General features: G+C 33.3%; 1 protein-coding gene across 2 annotated transcripts in view; it reads left to right on the top strand.

The window, feature by feature from the left end:
• Positions 1-20,219, top strand: part of LOC150085466 (nucleolar transcription factor 1-A-like) — a 451,866-nt gene that overhangs the window by 159,921 nt on the left and 271,726 nt on the right. For both annotated transcript variants that reach the window (XM_090374048.1, XM_090374049.1), the window contains exons 6-7: positions 6,979-7,043; positions 18,801-18,936. In XM_090374048.1, the coding sequence (XP_090230174.1) occupies positions 6,979-7,043; positions 18,801-18,936 (201 nt within the window). The remainder of the gene's footprint in view (positions 1-6,978; positions 7,044-18,800; positions 18,937-20,219) is intronic.

Here is a 20,219-nt window from a genome sequence, read left to right as displayed (position 1 = left end):
AGATTTTGAAAGAAGAATTTGGATATACCGCTTACAAGTTTATATTAACGACAACAGAGGCACTAATATTTGTCCACATGACCACATCAAATAACATTAGTCGGTTCGGGAATGTGCGCGACCTACTGTTGAATGGAAAGATGGCGGACAGGCCGACACATTCCAACTTCATAAATGTTGAATGTTAGTGTCACGATGGTGAAATTATTAAAAATAGTATTGTTGTTGGTGCTTGTGAGTTTTATTGTGGATATTAGTAAAATATTTCAACCCCAAAATGTCTACTAAAAAAACGGAAAATTTATTGAGTGCCATGTTTTCCAAGATGAATGGACCTGGAAGTACTTTTTCACAGTTAAAGGATAAACCACTGTCTCATCTGCAATGAAACCATAGCAGTGTTCAAAGAATACATTTCCCGCCACTTCACTTCTAAGCATAAAAATTCCAATTACGAAGCAATGTCCGAATATGAAAGGAAACGAAAAGTAGATCTTCGAAAAAAATTAGTTCTCAGAAAGCAGCTACACATGCAGATTATATTGAAGCATGACAAGAAAAAAGATTTTGAAACTGTAAGCCTATCCTGAAAAAGTGACTTCTAGAGTCGAAGCCATAAATAAAAATCTGACATCACAGTTGGAGTCAAAGATTGGTCAATTTAAATTATGCTCCATTACTATGGATGAAAGCACTGATATAAATGATACTGCTCAGCTAGTATTATTTTTAAGAGGTGTTGATGAAAACTTTTCTATTACTGAGGAATTGGCATGCATGCTGTCGTTAAAAGGAACAACAACATGGTCTGATATTTTTCATGAATTTCAGGAAGGGCTTTCAACATTGAAAGTACCCATAACAAACATATGTAATATTACGACCGATGGAGCACAAAGTATGACAGGTAAAAAAATCTGGATTTGTTGGGATCTTTAATCAAAAATACCCCGGGAATAACGTCTTTTTACATTGCGTTGTATATCAAGATGCCCTGTGTAAATCTGCCTTGAATATGAAACCTGTGCTTGATGTAATCGTGAAGCTTGTAAATACTATTCGATCTCGTGGTCTTACTCACAGACAATTTCGTGATTTTCTTGAGTCCATGCAATCTGAATACTCCGATGTGCTGTATTACACGAAAGTTAGGTGGCTGAGTGCAGGACGTGTTTTCGAGCAAGTTTGGCAGCTGAAAGACAAGATGGTGTCATTCTTCCGTGAGAAACAGTGGTCTGTGGAGTGTGAAATATTGGAAGATACAGCATGGCTTTCGGACTTTGCATTTTTCACAGATTATCTCTGTCACATGAACAAGTTGAATGTTAAAATGCAAGGAAAAAATCAATTTATCGACGATATCTGGGGCCATCTTAGAGGATTTAAACTACAACTTGTTCTGTTTGCTAATCAGATACCTAAGAACGACTTGTCTCACTTCCCGAGATTAAATTCAATAGCCCCAGTAAATAAAGACGAGCTATGAAGATGGCCTGAGAAAACTTCACTTCAGTGCCATTGAAAAAGACTTGGATATTTTCAGCATGCCTTTTAATGTGGACTGTGAAGTAGTGAGACTGGACTTGCAGCTTGAATTAATTGAATTTCAATCTAACAATCACCTCAAACAGTTATTTCTCAATGTCTCAAAATTAGAGTTCTACAAGTCTATGTCGAAATCAAGTTTCCCAAATCTGATATCTCACGCCCAGAAAGTGCTATGTTTACTTCATCCTATATATGTGAACAGGTGTTTTCTACAATGAAACTTCGAAAGAGTTGTATTAGAAACAGACTACAGATAAGCATTTAACTTCACTTCTCAGAATCAGTACATCCCAGTTCGAACCAGATTATGAGGAACTTTTAGAAATGCAGTCACAACTTCATTAGTATTAAAGAATTTTTAAAATATACTATTTTTTTGAGTCTTTATTGCGTTTTATAATAAATTATATTGGCCTTCCCAAATTTTTTTTTTTTTTTGGCCCACTCCTAAAAAAGTTTGCCCATCACTGCACTAAACCATACTTTCTTATTTGAATTCCAAATTGCTGGCAGTGCAGACTGATTTTGAAACATTTTTGAAAGTCCATGTGTTTTTGCTATGATATACATTAAAAGTGGCTTTAATTTGGAATTGCCAATTGCAGTATCTATTAATAAGGTCAAACTGTCATTCATAGCTTTAAAATTATGAAGTTTCTTTTCAGTTGCAATGAATGTGCAAGGACACCTAGAATAATCCTGTTTCATTCAATTATTTACCATTGTATCCCCCCCTTTCCAACCGTAATTTCAGAAAGCAGGTTGGCAAAGCCTGCAGCTCTTTCTAAATCTACACTAACAGCACTTCCTGTCAGTTATATGCTCTTCACAGTTCTTGTATCTTGGAAACCACCCCAAATCTGTGTTAAATCACTGGTGTTCAGATTAACACCAATACTTTCTGTCCTGTCTTGAACCATTAACTGGAATTCTATACATACATTTTTCACATCAATCCATGTTTTCAAAAGTTTTTCCATTTCTTTCATTATGCTACTATTGGCAAAAATGGAAGCAATTCACTGACTGCCTAAACTTATTTTCACATGTTTTGCTCTTTATCCATCACCTTTGTTTTGGCTCACTGTCAAATTTATAGGGCTCCTTAGCTGCTAATCTTATAAGATTTTCTATTTATACCTTGAAACAATCATAGGGATCAGAAGAATGTACAATTACAGTAGTTGTTTATGAGGATAACATCTCAGCATACCAAAGATGTGAAAATGTGGATATATATGTATGTATATCAGACAAATGATATTAATGTATGGAATGTACGTATCATCAGATGTATGCAGTGGTGTGCTGACAAATTTTTAATATCAACCATCTTGCGTGACTTAAGTGGGAATGGCATCAGTCATGCTTACTTCCCCACCCCCGCCTTCTCTTTGGAAATTACGCTGTGGTTTCACCCTTTGTGAGAGTTGCAACCCCCAGAAAGTATAAACAAATTCCATTATCAGCAAAAATTTGCTTAATTTTGCCTGGGCCACTTCTTCTTATGGTAATGACCTTATCAGGTTCATGACAATTATAGAAATATGAAATCTTTGGCAGATATTGAGCATAGGAATGTCATTATCTTAAGAAGAAGTGGCCCAGGTAAAATTAAATGGATCTTTATTGGAAATAATATTCTGGCAAAATTTCAGACAGTGTGTGCACTCCAGTGTAACATAACCTTAACCTTCTTTCACTAGCTTGCCTAAATCCTTTCCGAATTAGTGGCATAAACTTACCTAATATTTTTTTCACTAGCCAAAAATGAAAGTATATTAAAAAGCCACACTTCTTTTTCCCTGTTCTAAAGTTTGCGATTACAGACATTATTAATTGCTTCAATCTGTCCCGAATTAGTGGTGTAAACTAACCTAACCTTTTTTCACTAACCACAAATGAAAGTCTGTTAATAAAAACTGCACTAAAAACAACCCCACACAATTAAAAAATGCAGATAGTCTGGAGTGCACACCCTGTTCTGAATTTAACCAATATTCTTGTAACATTGCTAGTGGAGATAATCCCTATACAGGCTGCTGCTTAGGAAGGGGGTGGAGGCAAAGGGTGCCGAAATAAGTGCCCTGGCTGGCTGGATTTCCTGTGTCACTGTATACAAGCTTATCACCCTACAATGCTGCTAGCCATTGTAGATTGAAGGGCATGCCACTCTACAGTTTATAGTTATTGTCAGTTTATCAACCAGGTACAAAATTCTTTAAATTTTAACAATCAGCTCATGTGAGCCAGCTCCAGTACACCTTTGGAGGTATGTTAACTGGATGTATAGCAACCGAGCACTAGCTATGTATGTATGAGGGCTGTTCCAAACTCACCCAGACTGGCAAGACTGCTTCATTGCTATGGAAGCGAGTAAGGTGTTTGTGGTCTAAGAATGTTCTCCCATCTTTTCTTAGTTTGTGCAAGCACATTGCGTAGTATTCACTTTTGTGTTATAACAGTTTATATGAAGTGTGTTTTATGATGGAGGAATGAGAAAGATATTTCGTTCATTATTAGACAAAGAATCGCGATTGAATTTTGTGTAAAGTTAGGCAAAAGTGGTTAGAATACGTTTGAAATGATTCAAGAAGAATACGGTGAAGAAACCTTGGGCAGAATAGCCGTATTTAAATGGTGGAAACATTTTAAGGACTGGAAAAAAAGCATATGAGATGAACAAAGAAGCGGGTGTTCATCAACCTCAGTGAACGATGAAAACATTGAGGAAGCCAAAATGTTATTGAAAGAAAATAGACATTTATCGATTTGTGATCTGGCAGTTCAGTTGAATGTTGGTGTAGCAAGATGTCACGAAATTGTAAAGATGCACCTTAACATGTCACGTGTTTGCGCAAGATGGGTACCACGCGATTTTATGGCAGAACAAAAAGGAACACTGTGTTGAACTTTATCAAGCCTTTATTGACAAAGTGGAAGAAGAGTCAGACTTTTTTGAATAAAATAATCACGTGTGAAGAGTCCTGGATTAAACATTTTGATCCCGATTCCAGATAGCAATCAAGCACAAGGAAACACCACGATTCACCGCCTCCAGAAAAATTTAGTTTTTGGTTCATCAAAAAAATTTGTTGATTTTGTTTTTTGATGCCCGCGAATAATACTGCAGCACTGGGTTGATGAGAAACAAACTGTAAATGGGGAATATTATGCCAACACGTTGTAAGTTCACCTCAAAGGAGCAATTTACCAAAAAAAAAAAAGACCGGAACTGCTTAATCAAGAATGGTTTCTTCTTCAAGATAATGCTAGGTTGGTGCCTCCGTAGCCAGGTGAGAAGGAGCAGCAGTGCCAGTACATGCTTCTTGATTAGACCAGGGTTCGAGCCCGTCACCACCAAATACAGAGGATGCGGAAAGGTCAGGGAATGACCACCGCATATCCAAGAGCAATATGGCCTTAGTTGCTGATGCTCCTAAAACAAAACCAAATAACAATAATGCTAGGCCACATGTTGCACAACCAGCAATGCAAGTTTTAGCAGAAATTGGTGGTCAACCACTAGACCGCCCTCCATTCAGCCCAGAAATTGCATGGTGCTATTTCTGAGCTTTCCCAAGCCACACAAGAGTTGAGAGGAAAAAAATTTAACACAAACGAAGTTAAATCTGCCACATCTGCTATCCTGCAACACCTTTAGAAAATGGGCTGCAACGTATGTTAGGCGCCTCCGTAGCCAGGTGGGCAGGAGCAGCAGTGCATAGCACACGCTTCTTGATTAGACCGGGGTTCAAGCCCGTGCACACCAAATACGGAGGATGTGGAAAGGTCAGTGAATGACCACCGCATATCCCCGGAGCAATATGGCCTTAGTTGCTAATGCTCATAAAAACCAAACAACAAACAGCAGCATGTGTTTCAGAAGTTAGTGAACTGCTGTAAAGGGTGTATAGAATGTGAAGGAACCTATTTCAAAAAGGAGACCCATACCAACCTCCCAAGTGATTCGCTCAGAGCAGTGATCTCGGTCCACGTATTTTCGGAACAGCCCTTGTATATTAATTGTAACAGTTTTTGACATTATTTGATTTAAATTATTTAAATTTGATTTAAATTATATGTTGTTTTACACATAATAGTATGTCTTTGAACCAGTTTAGTGAAGTGCATAAAATTACACATAATTTATGTAGCTTTTACAGGTTTTTTTTTTTTTTTTTTTTATATATAGGGTGTCCCAGGAGGAAAGGTCAATATTCCAGAAGGTGAAAGGATAAGTCATTTTAAGCAAAAAAGTTCATATAAACATGTGCCCTATCCCGATTGGTTTCTGAGATAGAGGCATTTGAATATTTATTTTTCAAGTGACAAATTTGGAACAGTTTAAAATAAATTTTCAAAAATGCCACCATCAACTTCAATGCACTTTTCTACTCTCATGAGAACATGGTGTGTTGCTTGTCTTAAGTGTATCTTCACGTTCCTTTATATGGGCAACAGCGTCCACTATGCTAGCTAGCAGATCATCTCTTGTATCCACCTTTCTTTTGTACACCTCACTCTTTATCCAACCCCATAAACAAAAATCTAATGGGGTTAGGTCTGGAGATCTTGGTGGCCGGTTAATGGCATCACCACGACCAATCCACCGTTTAGGGAAAATTCGGTCCAGATGTTGCTTCACACATCTGGTAGAATGGCAACAGGGCCCCATCATGCTGAAAGTACATAGCACACAGTGTGGCCAAAGGAACGTCCTCTAGTTGTTCACCTAATGTATTTCACAAAAATTGAAGGTAATTGTGTACTGTCATTCGATGTTATAAAATAACGGGACCTATTAACAGTTTATCGATCATATCGCACCACACATTGATTGAGAAACTTGGAAATTTGTGTCCGCTGTACCATGTGGATTCTCGTGCGACCATCAATGAGTGTTACGTGTGTTGTTGATTCTATTCTGGGTAAACGTGGCTTCACGTGGTTTATCAGTAAATAGTATTGATGGAAGCACTTCATGGTTGACATTTAACAATGACAAAATTCAAGACGTGTGGCACTGTCCCCTAATCAACTGATGGCTGGAAACTGACAATCAAATGCCGCAGTCTGATGGGAGGAAAGGAAAATATTGCCCGCCAATTTCAAAACAAATGTACATTAAAGTAGCTCTATCTCGGAAATCATTCGGGATAGGGCACATGTTTATATGAACTTTTTTGCCTAAAATGACCTATCCTTTCACCTCCTAGAATATTGACCCTTCCTCCTGGGACACCCTGTATAATAAAATTCTTTTATACTTCAGCCTGTTTCTTGCATTTTTAACCCAGGAAATAAAACTGTATTCCAGAAATTTTGTTTTTCATTTTATTAATTAAATTAGATGGTCTTTTAATTAAATTATTAGCGATATTTCATTTTTCTATTAAAAGTTTTAACAAATGATTGTTTTCTTTTTAGCAAAAATATAAGGAAGGTTATGAAAAGGAGAATGAAATATATAAGAAGAAATTAGAAAAATTTAAGTAAGAATTTTTATTTTATAATTTAAAAAAATATATATGTATGTATGAAATAAGCTTTAAACATTCTTTTTACTTATTTATTTGGGATCAGCATTATCTTAAAAACTGTTTTGTTATTTGAAATGAACTGAAAGAAGTTGAAAAGACAAATTCTGTTGAAGATTTTTGTGTTATCATGATTACTTCCACCAGCACTCATGATTTGCATAGATTGACATTCAGCAATTGAAAAATATGTACAAAAACTATTAAGCTAATAATGTTTCTGCATTAATTGCTAATCAGTCATTAAAAATCTGAAATTTTTTTTGCCTTCTGGGCCTTCTTAAATTTAGTCAGACCTTTACTGAAGTAGTTTTTGAAGTGGTTATTATTTTATTTATTTTCACAGTTTTGTACTGAAACTGCATGCAAAAACTTGTCAGGTGACTTGCCACTGTCTCTTCATTTGGCTTTTTTGCTTGAAGAGTGGTATGGCACCAGACAAATGCCGATACTGTGTTTGTTGACAGTTTCAGGTTGTTTGTTTTTCTTCTCCCACTAGTTCAGTACACATCTACAATCTTTCTCTTATTGTTTTTGAGATATATTATTGTTTATAAATAATATAAGTATATTATTTATATTTAGTATGTTTTCACATACTAAATATAAATAAATAACCTATGACTTAAAGGAAATTAAAATAAAAAAATTAGCTTGCCCCCATTCACACAGATAAATACCTGTTTGTTTGTTGTGCCCGGCAAATACTTAATTGACTAGACTATATATATGATATGGCCTGAGGCCAGAAGGTTTACATCAGATCCCAATGATACCAACACAAACATGAAATCCCGTATTCTCTCAAGGCAGCCACTATACTGTGGGAAGCGCTATACATAGTTTCAAGTTTTGTATGCTGTGAATTTTGCCAAATTTTGAAATAGATTTGGAATTAAATGAACTGGAGGTAACTAATATAATCGAATACAGTATATATAATTTTTTTAATAATATTTATATACATAATAATCAGAAATATATGCACGTTTAAAAATTTTCGTATTTAGCAGTCTTTTAAACTGGAAAATGGAAGCAAAGAAGAGATTGACGTTTCTGTTTTATGTGTAAAATGATATTTACAGTTTTGAGCAAAATTAATATATATATATATCAGGAAAAATAATAGTAATAATAAAACTTAAGCCAGCAGTATGGCAAACCAATAGAGCAAAAATAGATTGAAACTAAAGGTAAATGCAAACAGTGGGGGGGGGGGGAGGTAGCAAAACAAAGTATTGTAGAAGTTACGCTCCAAAAAATTTAAGAATAAAAAAAAAATCGAATTAGACAAAATTTAGCGGTGCCCCCTTCAGCACCAGGTCCAAATTGCATGAAATATCACTATTAACAGAGTCAGAAATCAACTACAATACAAAATTAAACTAAATAAACAAAAATAGACTGATCATTATGCCCCCATCTCGTCAGAGGATGTTCTTGGCGCATTATAGCCTCAGTTGCTGATGCGCCAATAAAATACAAACAAACAAACAAACAAACAATCGTCAGAGGAAGAGATAGGGCATAAAGGTGCATATTAAAACGAAAACAATTAAAAAATCAAAAAACTTACATTGCAGTCAAAAATAATTAAAAATCAATTTAAATGCAATTAAAAACATTAATATTATGGGATATATATATATGCCCCATATACATACAGTGTGTTTCAAAAATGGTCAATAATTTAAAGGTGAAAAGAACAAACTAAAATAAGCAAAAAAGTCCCAGTAAACGTCGGGCCATAAACAAACCGTTTTGGAGATAATACACATTATCTCTTAAGATCTGCCACTGACTATGTGAGCACTCTGGGAGGATAGTCTGTATTGCTGAGACCTTGTACACGCTGGATATGGTAGGGTACAGTAATTCCCCTCATAAAGTAACACGTCCCTTTCCTCAATATCAGGTGTTATGCTTCTCGGCCTACCTGCTCATACTCCAAGCCGCAGATGTACCTTGATGAATGTGCGCCTGTTGGGCTGCCTTCTGTGGGGAAATGCTTCTTGGTAAAAACATGCATCTTCGAGTGCACTGCCATTGGCTTTACTGTATATGAAGTGCATATCCGCATACTCTTTGTTGCTGTAGCCTCTTTCCCTGTTGACTATCCTTTGACAAGTACTAGTATGCCTGCTACGTCTCAGAGCATTGAGAGACATTGGAGGATCCCAACTCTGTACAAGTTCACCTTGTCAGTTGTGGATCCCAACTAGAAATGTGCAATATCTTGAAAATGATTCACTGAAGGACTCATGTTTACTAGGCTTTTTTTGCATGTAGTCTGTATGGTTCACCTATAAATTATTGACCATCACTTTTGAAACACCCTGATGTCAACTATAATAATAAATGTAACCTCTTAAAGGCAATGTTTAAAAAGTTACATATGATGAAGAGGTATTCTGTCGATGCAATGGTTTCAATGAATAAAAGATTAATAAAACAGATATGATAGATGCACCTAAAAGTGCAAATCAGCATTAAAGGATGGAATAGTATATTTTTGGAAAGTAGATAAAGAAGTGTAGTAGAATTGTTAAAGAATGTTAATATCCTAAAGGCTATGATGAATTAAGAGAATTATGGGCTGAATTACCAAGCCAATAGGTAGTGGGAGAACAGTAAAGTAAAATTAGTACATCAAAATACTAATAAAATAAAAATGCAAATAAATAAATAGAAAATGAAGATAAAATGATAGTATTGTAGCTGTCATCAGATATGGGGGAAACATATTTAGAATATGGTTGAATATAGGTAAGGCAAATTTATATTTATAATTATACAGTAAACGTTATGTTCCTGAGAAATGCCGCGAATACTGAGTTACGGCTCCCATAGTAGTAAATGGGTTCCGTTCCAAAGTATGAAATATATAAGAAAAACTGGTCTAAAATTTTGTCTATGTATGTTTTATATGTACCTTCATAATAATAATATGACTATGTACATAGACAGTACATAGTGAAATGCAAGCATAAGGCATTGAAATGAAAATAAGAAACAATTTAATATTAAATGTAATATTTATTAGAAATTTCAAACAAATCTTTCAATCCAGCACCTTTGCTATAGCTAAAAAACTTATCCCACCAGTGCTATCACCAGTTTCGTTAAAGCGTTGATAAAGGTGTTTTGCTTTTTCACGAATGATGAGTGAATTTAAGGGAATTTTATTTTGAGTTCGGTCTTCTATCCACAGATTTAAAGCCTTTTCCATTTGTTCTAATTTAATATCACAAGTTACAGGGCAAATTTTTGAGGCAGTTAGCACGTTTTCACGGACACTATGGCGGATTTTTTCTTCTGATTTCTTGATTGATTGTACCATTGACTTATTGATTTTATAATGTTTTGCCACTGACGAGACACTTTCACCATTAGAAATTTTGTCTAATAACCGAGTTTTACTCACTAATGTCATTACCTTCTTTGATCTTTTCACAATTCCCTTGTTATTTGTAGCCATATTTTTGTAGGGGTTAGAAAAGAATTTGTCCACAATAAAGTCACTTTCTTCCATTAACACACTCGAAAAAGTCTGTTTACACTAATACACTGCAAAACGGTAGATTTTTCACATTTGTAAGCATATCAGTTTATAAATTGATAAATTTATTCAATTTATAAGCATATAAATTAAAAGCAAACAACGAAACCTTCCATGCTGAACAAGGATTAGCGAGAAATATCCACGCTCGCGATTTTGTTACCCCTCTCTCCCACCCACTGAGTGCTGTTTTGACCGGGAAAGATGATTTTAGCCACACCCATGTTTTTTTATGGTTCACAGCGATTTAAAATTCACATTTTTTTAGGTTTCATTTTATATTAAATCAGCGACCGCGAATAGCAGGGGTTTACTGTATTTATAAATTTGTATTTATTTTAATTTACATTATTTAGAATTTTTTGACTTAAGTTTAGAACCAAGGAGTTCTTCGGATTCCCTTTAAATTTAAATCTCTTACCAGACCATTGAGTTTATGCTGTGAAAACAGTTGAGGGGCTGGGCTTAATCTCTTCAGGTATGTAGACTTCAGTTTCATCTCCAGAAGCTTCACTCTCTGATGCTGCATTCTCCAATATAAGTGGAGTGCTTGGAATTGGCAGTTTATCTGGGACTGGTCTAATGGCAGATGGAATATTGGGATACACAATCCCCTTCTTACTCTTTGCATTGTATCCCTCTGCTTTAACTAAACAAAAGTAACAGTCATCCCGTCAACTCATGGGAATTGCAGGTGGTATAGCCTTCTTTTTACCATTATTACATAATCTCAATGCTTCAACACGGGTTCGGCAAATTTTATGTAGAGCCCATTGTTTGTCCATTGAGTTTCACTCCAAAATATGCACAATACACATTTTTTTTATAAATTCTGTAATATCTTGTATTTGCTTGAGGACTGCATAACTTCTACAGATATAACAAAATAAATTGGATTGTTCAAACAATTGTATGAAGACATTTTACTTACTTTTCAGGACAAGTTTCACATAACCTCAAAAATAAACCGAGCTCACTGATAAACATTGCTGCATGGAGCTTTCATGGTTAAGAAACAAATGACTGGAGGCGGTGCTGCCAACATGTGAAGATTTAGTTTACAAATTACCAGCATTTACTCCTAGCTTAATACAACTCACTAGTCATAGCATCAACTAAACTGATTTGTGAAAAAAATGGTACATGATAGAGAAAAAAATTAATAACATTTCTGAAATCAGCGTAAAAAAACTGAGTTAAAACAGCAATTAGTTTACAAACATCAAAAAACCATACTGAATGGTGTTATACATAATAAACAACATAGCAAGTTATTTTAATGTACGCTTGTATACATCAGACTGTATGATGAGTAATGCTGCTAAAAATGAGACTTAGCATTGTGTCATCATGTGCAAGAAATATTAATGTTTATTGTACAGTTATCATTTTCGTGTTGATTAAATTAATACTTAAATCATCTATTCATAAACATCTACCACAGTGAAACTAAGAGGTTTTTTTAACATTTTAAATGAAAATTGTGAAAATTTGTTAGTGTTTAATGAGTATCTTAACTGTACCTGATTAAATCTGTAGGTATATTAAAAAAAAAAAAAAAAAAAAAAAAGAGGAGAAATATCTCAAAAATGTAACCTTGGCAAAGAACAGTTAGGTTTTATGCTAAACAGGGATTCCACAATGAAATATTCACATTAAGACAAATTATGAAACAAAGTTATGAAAGCATAATAATAATATTTAGGGTTTGATTATCTTAGAAAAGTATACCACATGGTATTTAGGAATCTGCTCTTTCAAGTTTTAGAAAAATATAAGGAATGAAAGTTTAAGAATTGCATATCTCTATTGCTGACTAAAGAAAGCATTGGAAAGTGGTTTAAGATTAACCCTGTAGTGGTGGTACAGGACCTGACAGGGTCCTCAGAAAGGTTTTCTAGCATCCTAAGTGTAGTTAGATTTTTACTGCAGTGGTTTCTGATTTCTTTTTATCTTTTGGAAAGTATTTGTATTGCAGAATTTTGAGCAGCTAGTATGCATTAGCTATGTGAAACCTTGAATACTTTAAACATTCAGTAATTTAAAATAATCAGTGTAACATTGATTTCATTGTTAAAATGAAAGGCATATATAATACTTAATTTATTTTTTATTTGTATAGTATGTTTAATTGATTGTAAAGTTTCTCTCATCAAGTTGTGCAAGGTTGCATGCTTGTGTGTGCAAAAACTACTGGGGAGTTGGGGAGGGGTTAGAGTGACACCAGCAGAAGAAATGTGAGAACATTGAATGGTGAATGGAAAAATTTTGTAAAAATTTTAGCCAAATATAGCTATAATTAAAAAATGCCAAGAAGATGCAGTACGCATACCTGGGACAGAAAGATGTAGGTATGCTTTACTTATATTTTTCAGAGGCATGAATTCCAAGCTTTATTGTTAAAAGAAGAAAAATATTGCAGTTTATTTGCCTAAGCAAATAAATTGTAACATAATTTGAACAGTGAATGTTAACATTTGATACCGGTATCAAATGTTACCCTTTGTTTGATACCAGTTGCTTGAGAGTAACATGCAGTTTGCATTGGAATTAATTTGGTTTCGATATTGCACATTTTTTGTTCTGAGAGAAATTGAGAAGACAACATAACATTTTTTTTTTTAATGTTAAGAAATTAACAATTACTGCTGCCTTTATTTTTCATAAATTAATGAAACATTAATATATTTTATTCAGTTTTATATGCTATGGTGTGTTTGAATTTTTGTATGATATTAAATGAGCCTAACATCAACAATAATTTTGAAAAGAATGCCGAGTTGTGTTTAGTTTTAAAGAGAATGAAGAGGGGAACTACAAGCAGTAACTTCTATAGATTAGGCATAATAATTTTGTGTACTTCACTAGGCAAAGATATTGAAAAACCAGATCACACTCTTGTATGTTGAAAAGAGTATATGCAGTATACACAGTTTGGAGAAATATGTGTATGAGCATATTTAAAATTTGGTATTAATGGTCTTTTCAACTGGAAGAGGGAAAAGTTTTTTTTTGTTTTTTTTTTAATTTTCAAAAGAATTAATATATTTTTGATTTTTTTTAACATAAGTGGTATTCAGATGAAAAACTCAGCATTTTTAAATATTTATTTTTTTATTAAAATATAAAAAGCTGCATAAAATAAATATGTATGCAATCAATTAAGAAAAGATGAAACATTGGTAATGTGCAAATAGAATTCACAAACACCCAAATGTTTTTGTTCCAGAAATTAAAAAGAAATTGGCACTTGTCAGATACCATGCCACTATTTGTGCAATAAATTTTCTGTTACTACCACTGTGTTAAATTTGGTGTGAGGGAAAGCTGCACCTTAGTTCCACCTTGTCAGTTTTAGTAGACCATTTAATAAAAGAATGTAAGTTACACTGACCAACTTCAGCATAGGATATGTAAAAATTATTATATGCTGATGTGTTATTCTATTAACCTTTCAGCTGTGGTACTACTGCTGAACCGACTGGGCTAGCTGGGTGGATAAAGTGCCTGCCTGGCAACCCAAAGATTACGGGTTTGAATTCCGCCTCGGACTTGGATCAGAGTAGAAAATGCAAAAACCTTGGGAGGTGCAATATGGCCACAGAAGCCGATGCGCCAAAAACTAACCAAAAAAAAAAAAAAAACCCTACTGCTAAGGTATTACTTGAAAATAACGAGCCCACTTTACTTGATGTCTGAAGATAAAATCTGTTATTCTCTCCCTTCCTAAATATAGACAGATTCTTACTTGTTATGATTTTGAATTTTTATTTTTTGTAACAAAGTTATAGCATGAGCACACCCAGCAGGTGCAGTTCCACCATGCTTGTTCTACTTTTAACTCATAGTAATGCTACCATCTGTATCTTTGATTGTTACCATCTGTAGTAGCTGATTGCTACTGGCTTTAGAATTATATATTTGTTTCTTTTGTTCAAGTTATTTCTAAAATTTTCCATTGTGATCCAGCAATCGTTAACAGTTGTAAACATCTCTTTTTGAAAGGTTCATATGAAATATTTGTTATTATTTTTGATTAATAAACACAGAAAGCGATAATCACCTGGGATAGAGAGTTAGTGACATGTGTAATATTTAAATTTTATGCACCCTTCATGGCACACCAAAACTGAAATAAATTTTGAGAAAAATTGAAAATTGAAGTGAATAACAGCACTAATATATGAATTTATTTTAAAAATATTTTAGAACTATTTATACATATAACATGCAGAAATTATGCACACGTGGACATTTAAAATTTTACACATTTAACAGTTTTCTAAACTGGCAGAGGCTAATAATCTTTATATTTTATACTTGTTAAAATGTTTTTTTTTTTTTAATTTTCAGCAGAATTAATTTTTTTCATTAAAGCCTAAAAAATGCATACAATAAGTATTGCAATCTACTAACAAAAGATAAAATATGGTGTATGAACTGTACTCCAAGCAGAATTCAAAAAAACCCACAAACTTTTTTTCAGAAATTAATAAAAGTTTACACCTGTCGGGAACCACCATTTTTGTTACAATTAGGGGTGACACTTTGGCAGGATTAAATAGTAACTTGCAAGATCTTTTTGATCTCTGTATAAAGTAGATATATATTGCAGACAATTTGGCATGAAAATTAAGTTGAGAGATGAGGAAAATTTTGATTTGGCATGAAAATTATAATTTAATTATGACTAAAAATAGGAACTAAAGTAATTTTGTATAATATTTACAAAAAATATATATATATATTTACATATTTACAATAAGATACAATATTTAAAGAAAATCCATGCATAATCTTCCACCTTATTGAATATTAGTAATAGCTATATATATGCAAGGAAGCCACCTGCAAAAAATATATAAACAAATAAAATAAATAATAATAAAATGAAATTAAAAAAAATAATAACGAACAATAATAACAAAAGAATAAAATAAATCAAAAAATAATAAAAATATAATGGAAAACATAAAAAAAAAATATAAAATAAGTAGATAAGAAAATAGACTAATTATGTGCTTCCCTCTTCACATAGGTAATCATACTGTAGACTTCGAACTTGTTGCAGTAATCAGCTTGCAGGCTAAAAGAAAATTTTGGCCCATCCAGTCTAAACCTTTCCCCAATAACTTGAATTTATGGCCTCTAGTTCTGGAATCCTTTATAACAGTGAAAATTTTGCCTTCATTTTGCTATCCCCTCTTAGAGCTTATAGACCTCAATCAGGTCCCCTCTAAGGTGCCTAGTTATTAAGATATATAACCCCTATTTGAAAAGATGGAAGATTAGACATTGAATTAAACACCAGAATAAGTAAAGCAGGAAATAAATTATTTCATTTGGAGCAGAAGAGAAATTACCAAATAATGACATGGTTTTTTCCTAATGAGTTGAGAGTTGGGTAGGAAATAAAGTGATTGATCAAAAATTAGAATCCCAGAAATGAGAGTTTGAAATTAATAAATGGAACTAACAGGAGGAAGCAGTGGCAAAACCATATTACAGATGGGGAAATAAAGAAAAATCCTTGTAGTAACAGATATTTCAATCGAAGTGAAGCCAACTTAAGGTGGTATATAGACCTGTATAAAAGATTGGAGAATAGCAATTAGCAAAACAGATATTCGAAGCTAAAATGGATGGTGGTAGGCCTACAGCCGTGGCTGGAATACTGTGGCCCGTGAACTCAAGGAAGTTCATAAGGTTCACTGGTTCATAAGGTTCACTTTCAGTCAGAAAGGACTATAAGCCAAAAACGTTGGTGCAACACAAGCCTGGAGACAGACCATGAGGTTGGTGGATCAGTAAGCTTCTTATTAGAATTTAAAGAAAAGTGTAAGAGAACTATGTTATGTGTGAAAGTGGCTAAAGAATGGGAAGATTTTTGGGATGATAACATGTTTTCACCTTCCTGAAAACAAGTATCAGGAAGGTGAAAATTTGTTTTTAGTTTAGTTAAAAATGTCAATACATTAGGAAAAAAAATCATAACTAAGTAATCAAGAATGATAACAGTAATGTTAAAGAAGAGAACAGATATTTTAGAAGTAGAAGAGTTGCTATGAATAAAAATGTGATAGGAGAGCATGGAGGAAAATAGTGGATGGAATGCTTGTTGTCACGATGGATTGATGTGGACTATCATAATTACATGTATACCCATTGACTGTGACCAATTTGAGTTATGGTCAAATTTTCAAACATAACATAACCTACATATCGATTTTTGAGTTATTAAAAAGCAAAAAAAAAAAAAAAAAAAAAAAATCCAAATTAATGATGATATAAGCTTTCTTGTTCAAAGCACTAAGTGTTAATTTTAAATGTTTTTTGTGAAATCATTCCATATTTATTCTTTAGAAAAATATTTTTCACACTTCTGTGTAATTTCCTCCCCAAGATTCAACCCTGAGTGAACATCAGCCTCCTGTCATTACAACTATGCTTCTCATTATTTACAGCATTTTAGGATTGCTTCTTGTAGACAAATAAAGAACTAATTTTTAGCATGTGTTTTGTAATGTTTTCAGATCTGTTGCTTAAATTATAACCATGCGAATTATGATGTAATAGCATCAGAAAGCTTGTAAACAAACAGTCATATTATTTTTATTTGCATTTCTCTCTTTTGTGACAGCAGAATACATAATCTGTCTTGTTAGCAAAGAGAAAAAAGTTAAAAGTTTAATTAAAGATCTGAAGGGTCCAAAACCACTATTTCTATATGAAGAATTGCTTGTGAAATACAAGAGGCTAACCATTATTTCTAATGCCATTTAAATTTTAATCAGGATAAAACAATTAGAAAAAATTTAGGGACCACACAGCCTATGCACCCACTGAAATTTTAAAACCTGACTCTTCTCCTGGCAGGTTCATTTCATCAACTGTTTGTACCAATTTTCTTGAACATATTAAACATAGAATGGTTATTACTATAATTAATACCACCCATATGCTCCCAGAAACCAGAAAGAGGAGTCTGACAGCAGCATGGTGTGATGATGGGTATCGATAAGATGGCCTGAAACATCACCTAAAATTGTATAGTGATTTAGAGAATTAGCTTAATAAACTATATTATTAATTTCACGTGGTATATGAGTGGTATTAATTATAGTAATAATCTTAATGGAAAACAACCACGTAATGTCTTTTCTCTAACTATATTAAATATGGAATGCTTTTACTCATTGGAGGCATGTGATCAAGGTGGTTACTTTCTTAAACAATGTTAAATGATTGGAGTGGTTGCCTTGAGTTTACCTACAGGATTGAAGATATTTCTGAATCTTATGTAGTTGTTTTTAATTAAATTTCAAGTTCACTACTGAAGCATTCCATCAGAACAAGTAGATAAGAAAATATAAATTGTACTTCTCTCCTCACATAGGTAGCTATCCAGTTGACCTTTGGTTTTAAGAAAGACATTACGTGGTTGTTTTCCATTAAGATTATTACTGTCGGCCTCAACTACCTGTGATGGCAACCTTTTCCCACAATCAACGACTCGTTGCCTAAGGAAAACTTCCTATTTCATCTAAACCTCTTCCCCTATAATTTGAATTTATGTCCCCTAATAGTGGAAATCTTTATAATGGTGAAAATTTCACCTGCATTCATTTTACTAACCCCTCTCAGAGCCTTATAAACCTGAATCGGATAAACTCTGATTTCTTAATCAGCCTATAAGCTCATTCGTTTCAATAAATTAGCGTATTTCATTTTTGAATGCAATTATTCTGATAACAAAAGTAAAAAAATAAGATGATGTGTTTGAAATTTTTGGGTTATAGAGAATTCATAGTCTTTCAAGGTTGTTATAACAAATGTAAAATAACATTAGGTTTATGAGAAATCAGCCAGTACCTACCACACAAGTCATTATAATGTTTTGGGACATTAAAAAGGGGGTTCACTTGTCTGTATAATATAATTTATTTACTACTTTATATTTATTAATTATATTACTTATATATATAAACAAGAACAATTTCAGATTTTACAGAAGTTTAGTACATATCCTTGTTGCCCTACTTTCATATAAGATTTTTTTTCTACTTTAGATTTGGGAATAATTGCATGTGCTTTTTTTTTCTCCCCTATCCTTTTCAAATATGTATGTAATATTTAAAATATCGTACTCCTAGGAAAGAACATCCAGAACAGTTTCCTGGTCCTGATATAAGGCATCACCCTACTGTATCACATGAAGGACCTGGAAAACCTCAAACAGCCTTTCATTTGTTTTTTGCTGATAGGCTAAAGAAATCTGAGTACAGTGAGGTAACTGATTTTTTATGAATCCTATATTTTTAATGACATATCATGCTTGAATGTATTAATCAAAAAACTGTTCTTTGTTGCATAATACTTTGTTGATAGATAATAAAAAAAGAAGCATATCAGAAAAGTAATATCTTAGAATTTTTCACCGTTTTACTTCTCATATTATGTGCCATAGTGAATTTATGATAGTCTTAGTTAATTTCTGATAATGTATCATCCCCACTCCACGCAAGCAGACTTCCGGGGTAATTCTGGACCCATAAGCTAAAATATGGTGATGCTTTTGGACTTCATTTTCTATATTTTGTGCTCTTAACCTTATATCCAGTCATGGTACAATCCAAATTGTCTTTCAGAGACATGAAGAAATGAATTGGTAGTAATAAAATCTGTTCACTCTGACTGTCTTGAATATTTGCAGTGCCAAGTGCAGCAGCAGTTTGTGGAATTTCTTATGGCTGTAGGTGTAATGTAGCTTCTTGTAGTATCATAGCCACCAGTAGACATGTTGCAAAATTGATCCCACATTCAACTGGGGAATGTGGGATCAATTTAAAAATCGAAAGTGTAAACTCTTTTAATCTTTTATAAATCATTGAGTACAAAAAGAATTTGCAGGTTTGAAACTGATGTAATCAAAAATTCTAATTAAAATAAATATTTTTCAGTGAATTGTGTTAGAGAATAGTAAATTTTCATAAATACAAAGTATATATATATATATATATATATATATATAAAAAAAAAAAAAAAGAGGCTGAAACCAGCAATCTTAATTGGAGATTTCCATTTTTGAAATAATAAATCACATAGCATAAGCAAGCATGCATTATCAAATAAAACACATCCAGTCTGACAAAAAGCACAAAACAAGGGGGTACAAAAATAGTAGAATGTAGTTTCCCCCTGAAGAGAAAGTGAATCATTCATACAATATTCATACTAGTTTATTTTTTAGCATTACACATAGCTGCCAGCTCTCCAGGTTTATGATGGAGAATCCATCTTTTTTACTTGATTTCACCATTTTACATCTTACTATTGTAACATAGTTTGTGAGAGAGTTTGTGTCTTTTAGAAAAAATTAATTTTTTTTCCCATCTTTTTATTTTCACAAATCTGGTGTTGATGATAATGTCATAATAAAATAATTGTGTGAAAGGGGGAATGATTTCAAGCAGGATGTCCCAAACTGGGGCGAGGGTCTGTAGACCAGTTCCAGGGGGTCTGCGAAATGGACCCTCTGGAACTGGTCAAATTATTCGTTCTATTTATAGTAA

The sequence above is a fragment of the Mastigoproctus giganteus genome, chromosome 5 (genome assembly GCF_048544385.1).
Source record: "Mastigoproctus giganteus isolate SK-2022 chromosome 5, ASM4854438v1, whole genome shotgun sequence".
NCBI classification, from domain to species: domain Eukaryota; kingdom Metazoa; phylum Arthropoda; class Arachnida; order Uropygi; family Thelyphonidae; genus Mastigoproctus; species Mastigoproctus giganteus.
Note: the sequence above shows the minus strand (reverse complement) of the source record. Positions and strands in the feature narration are given on the sequence as shown.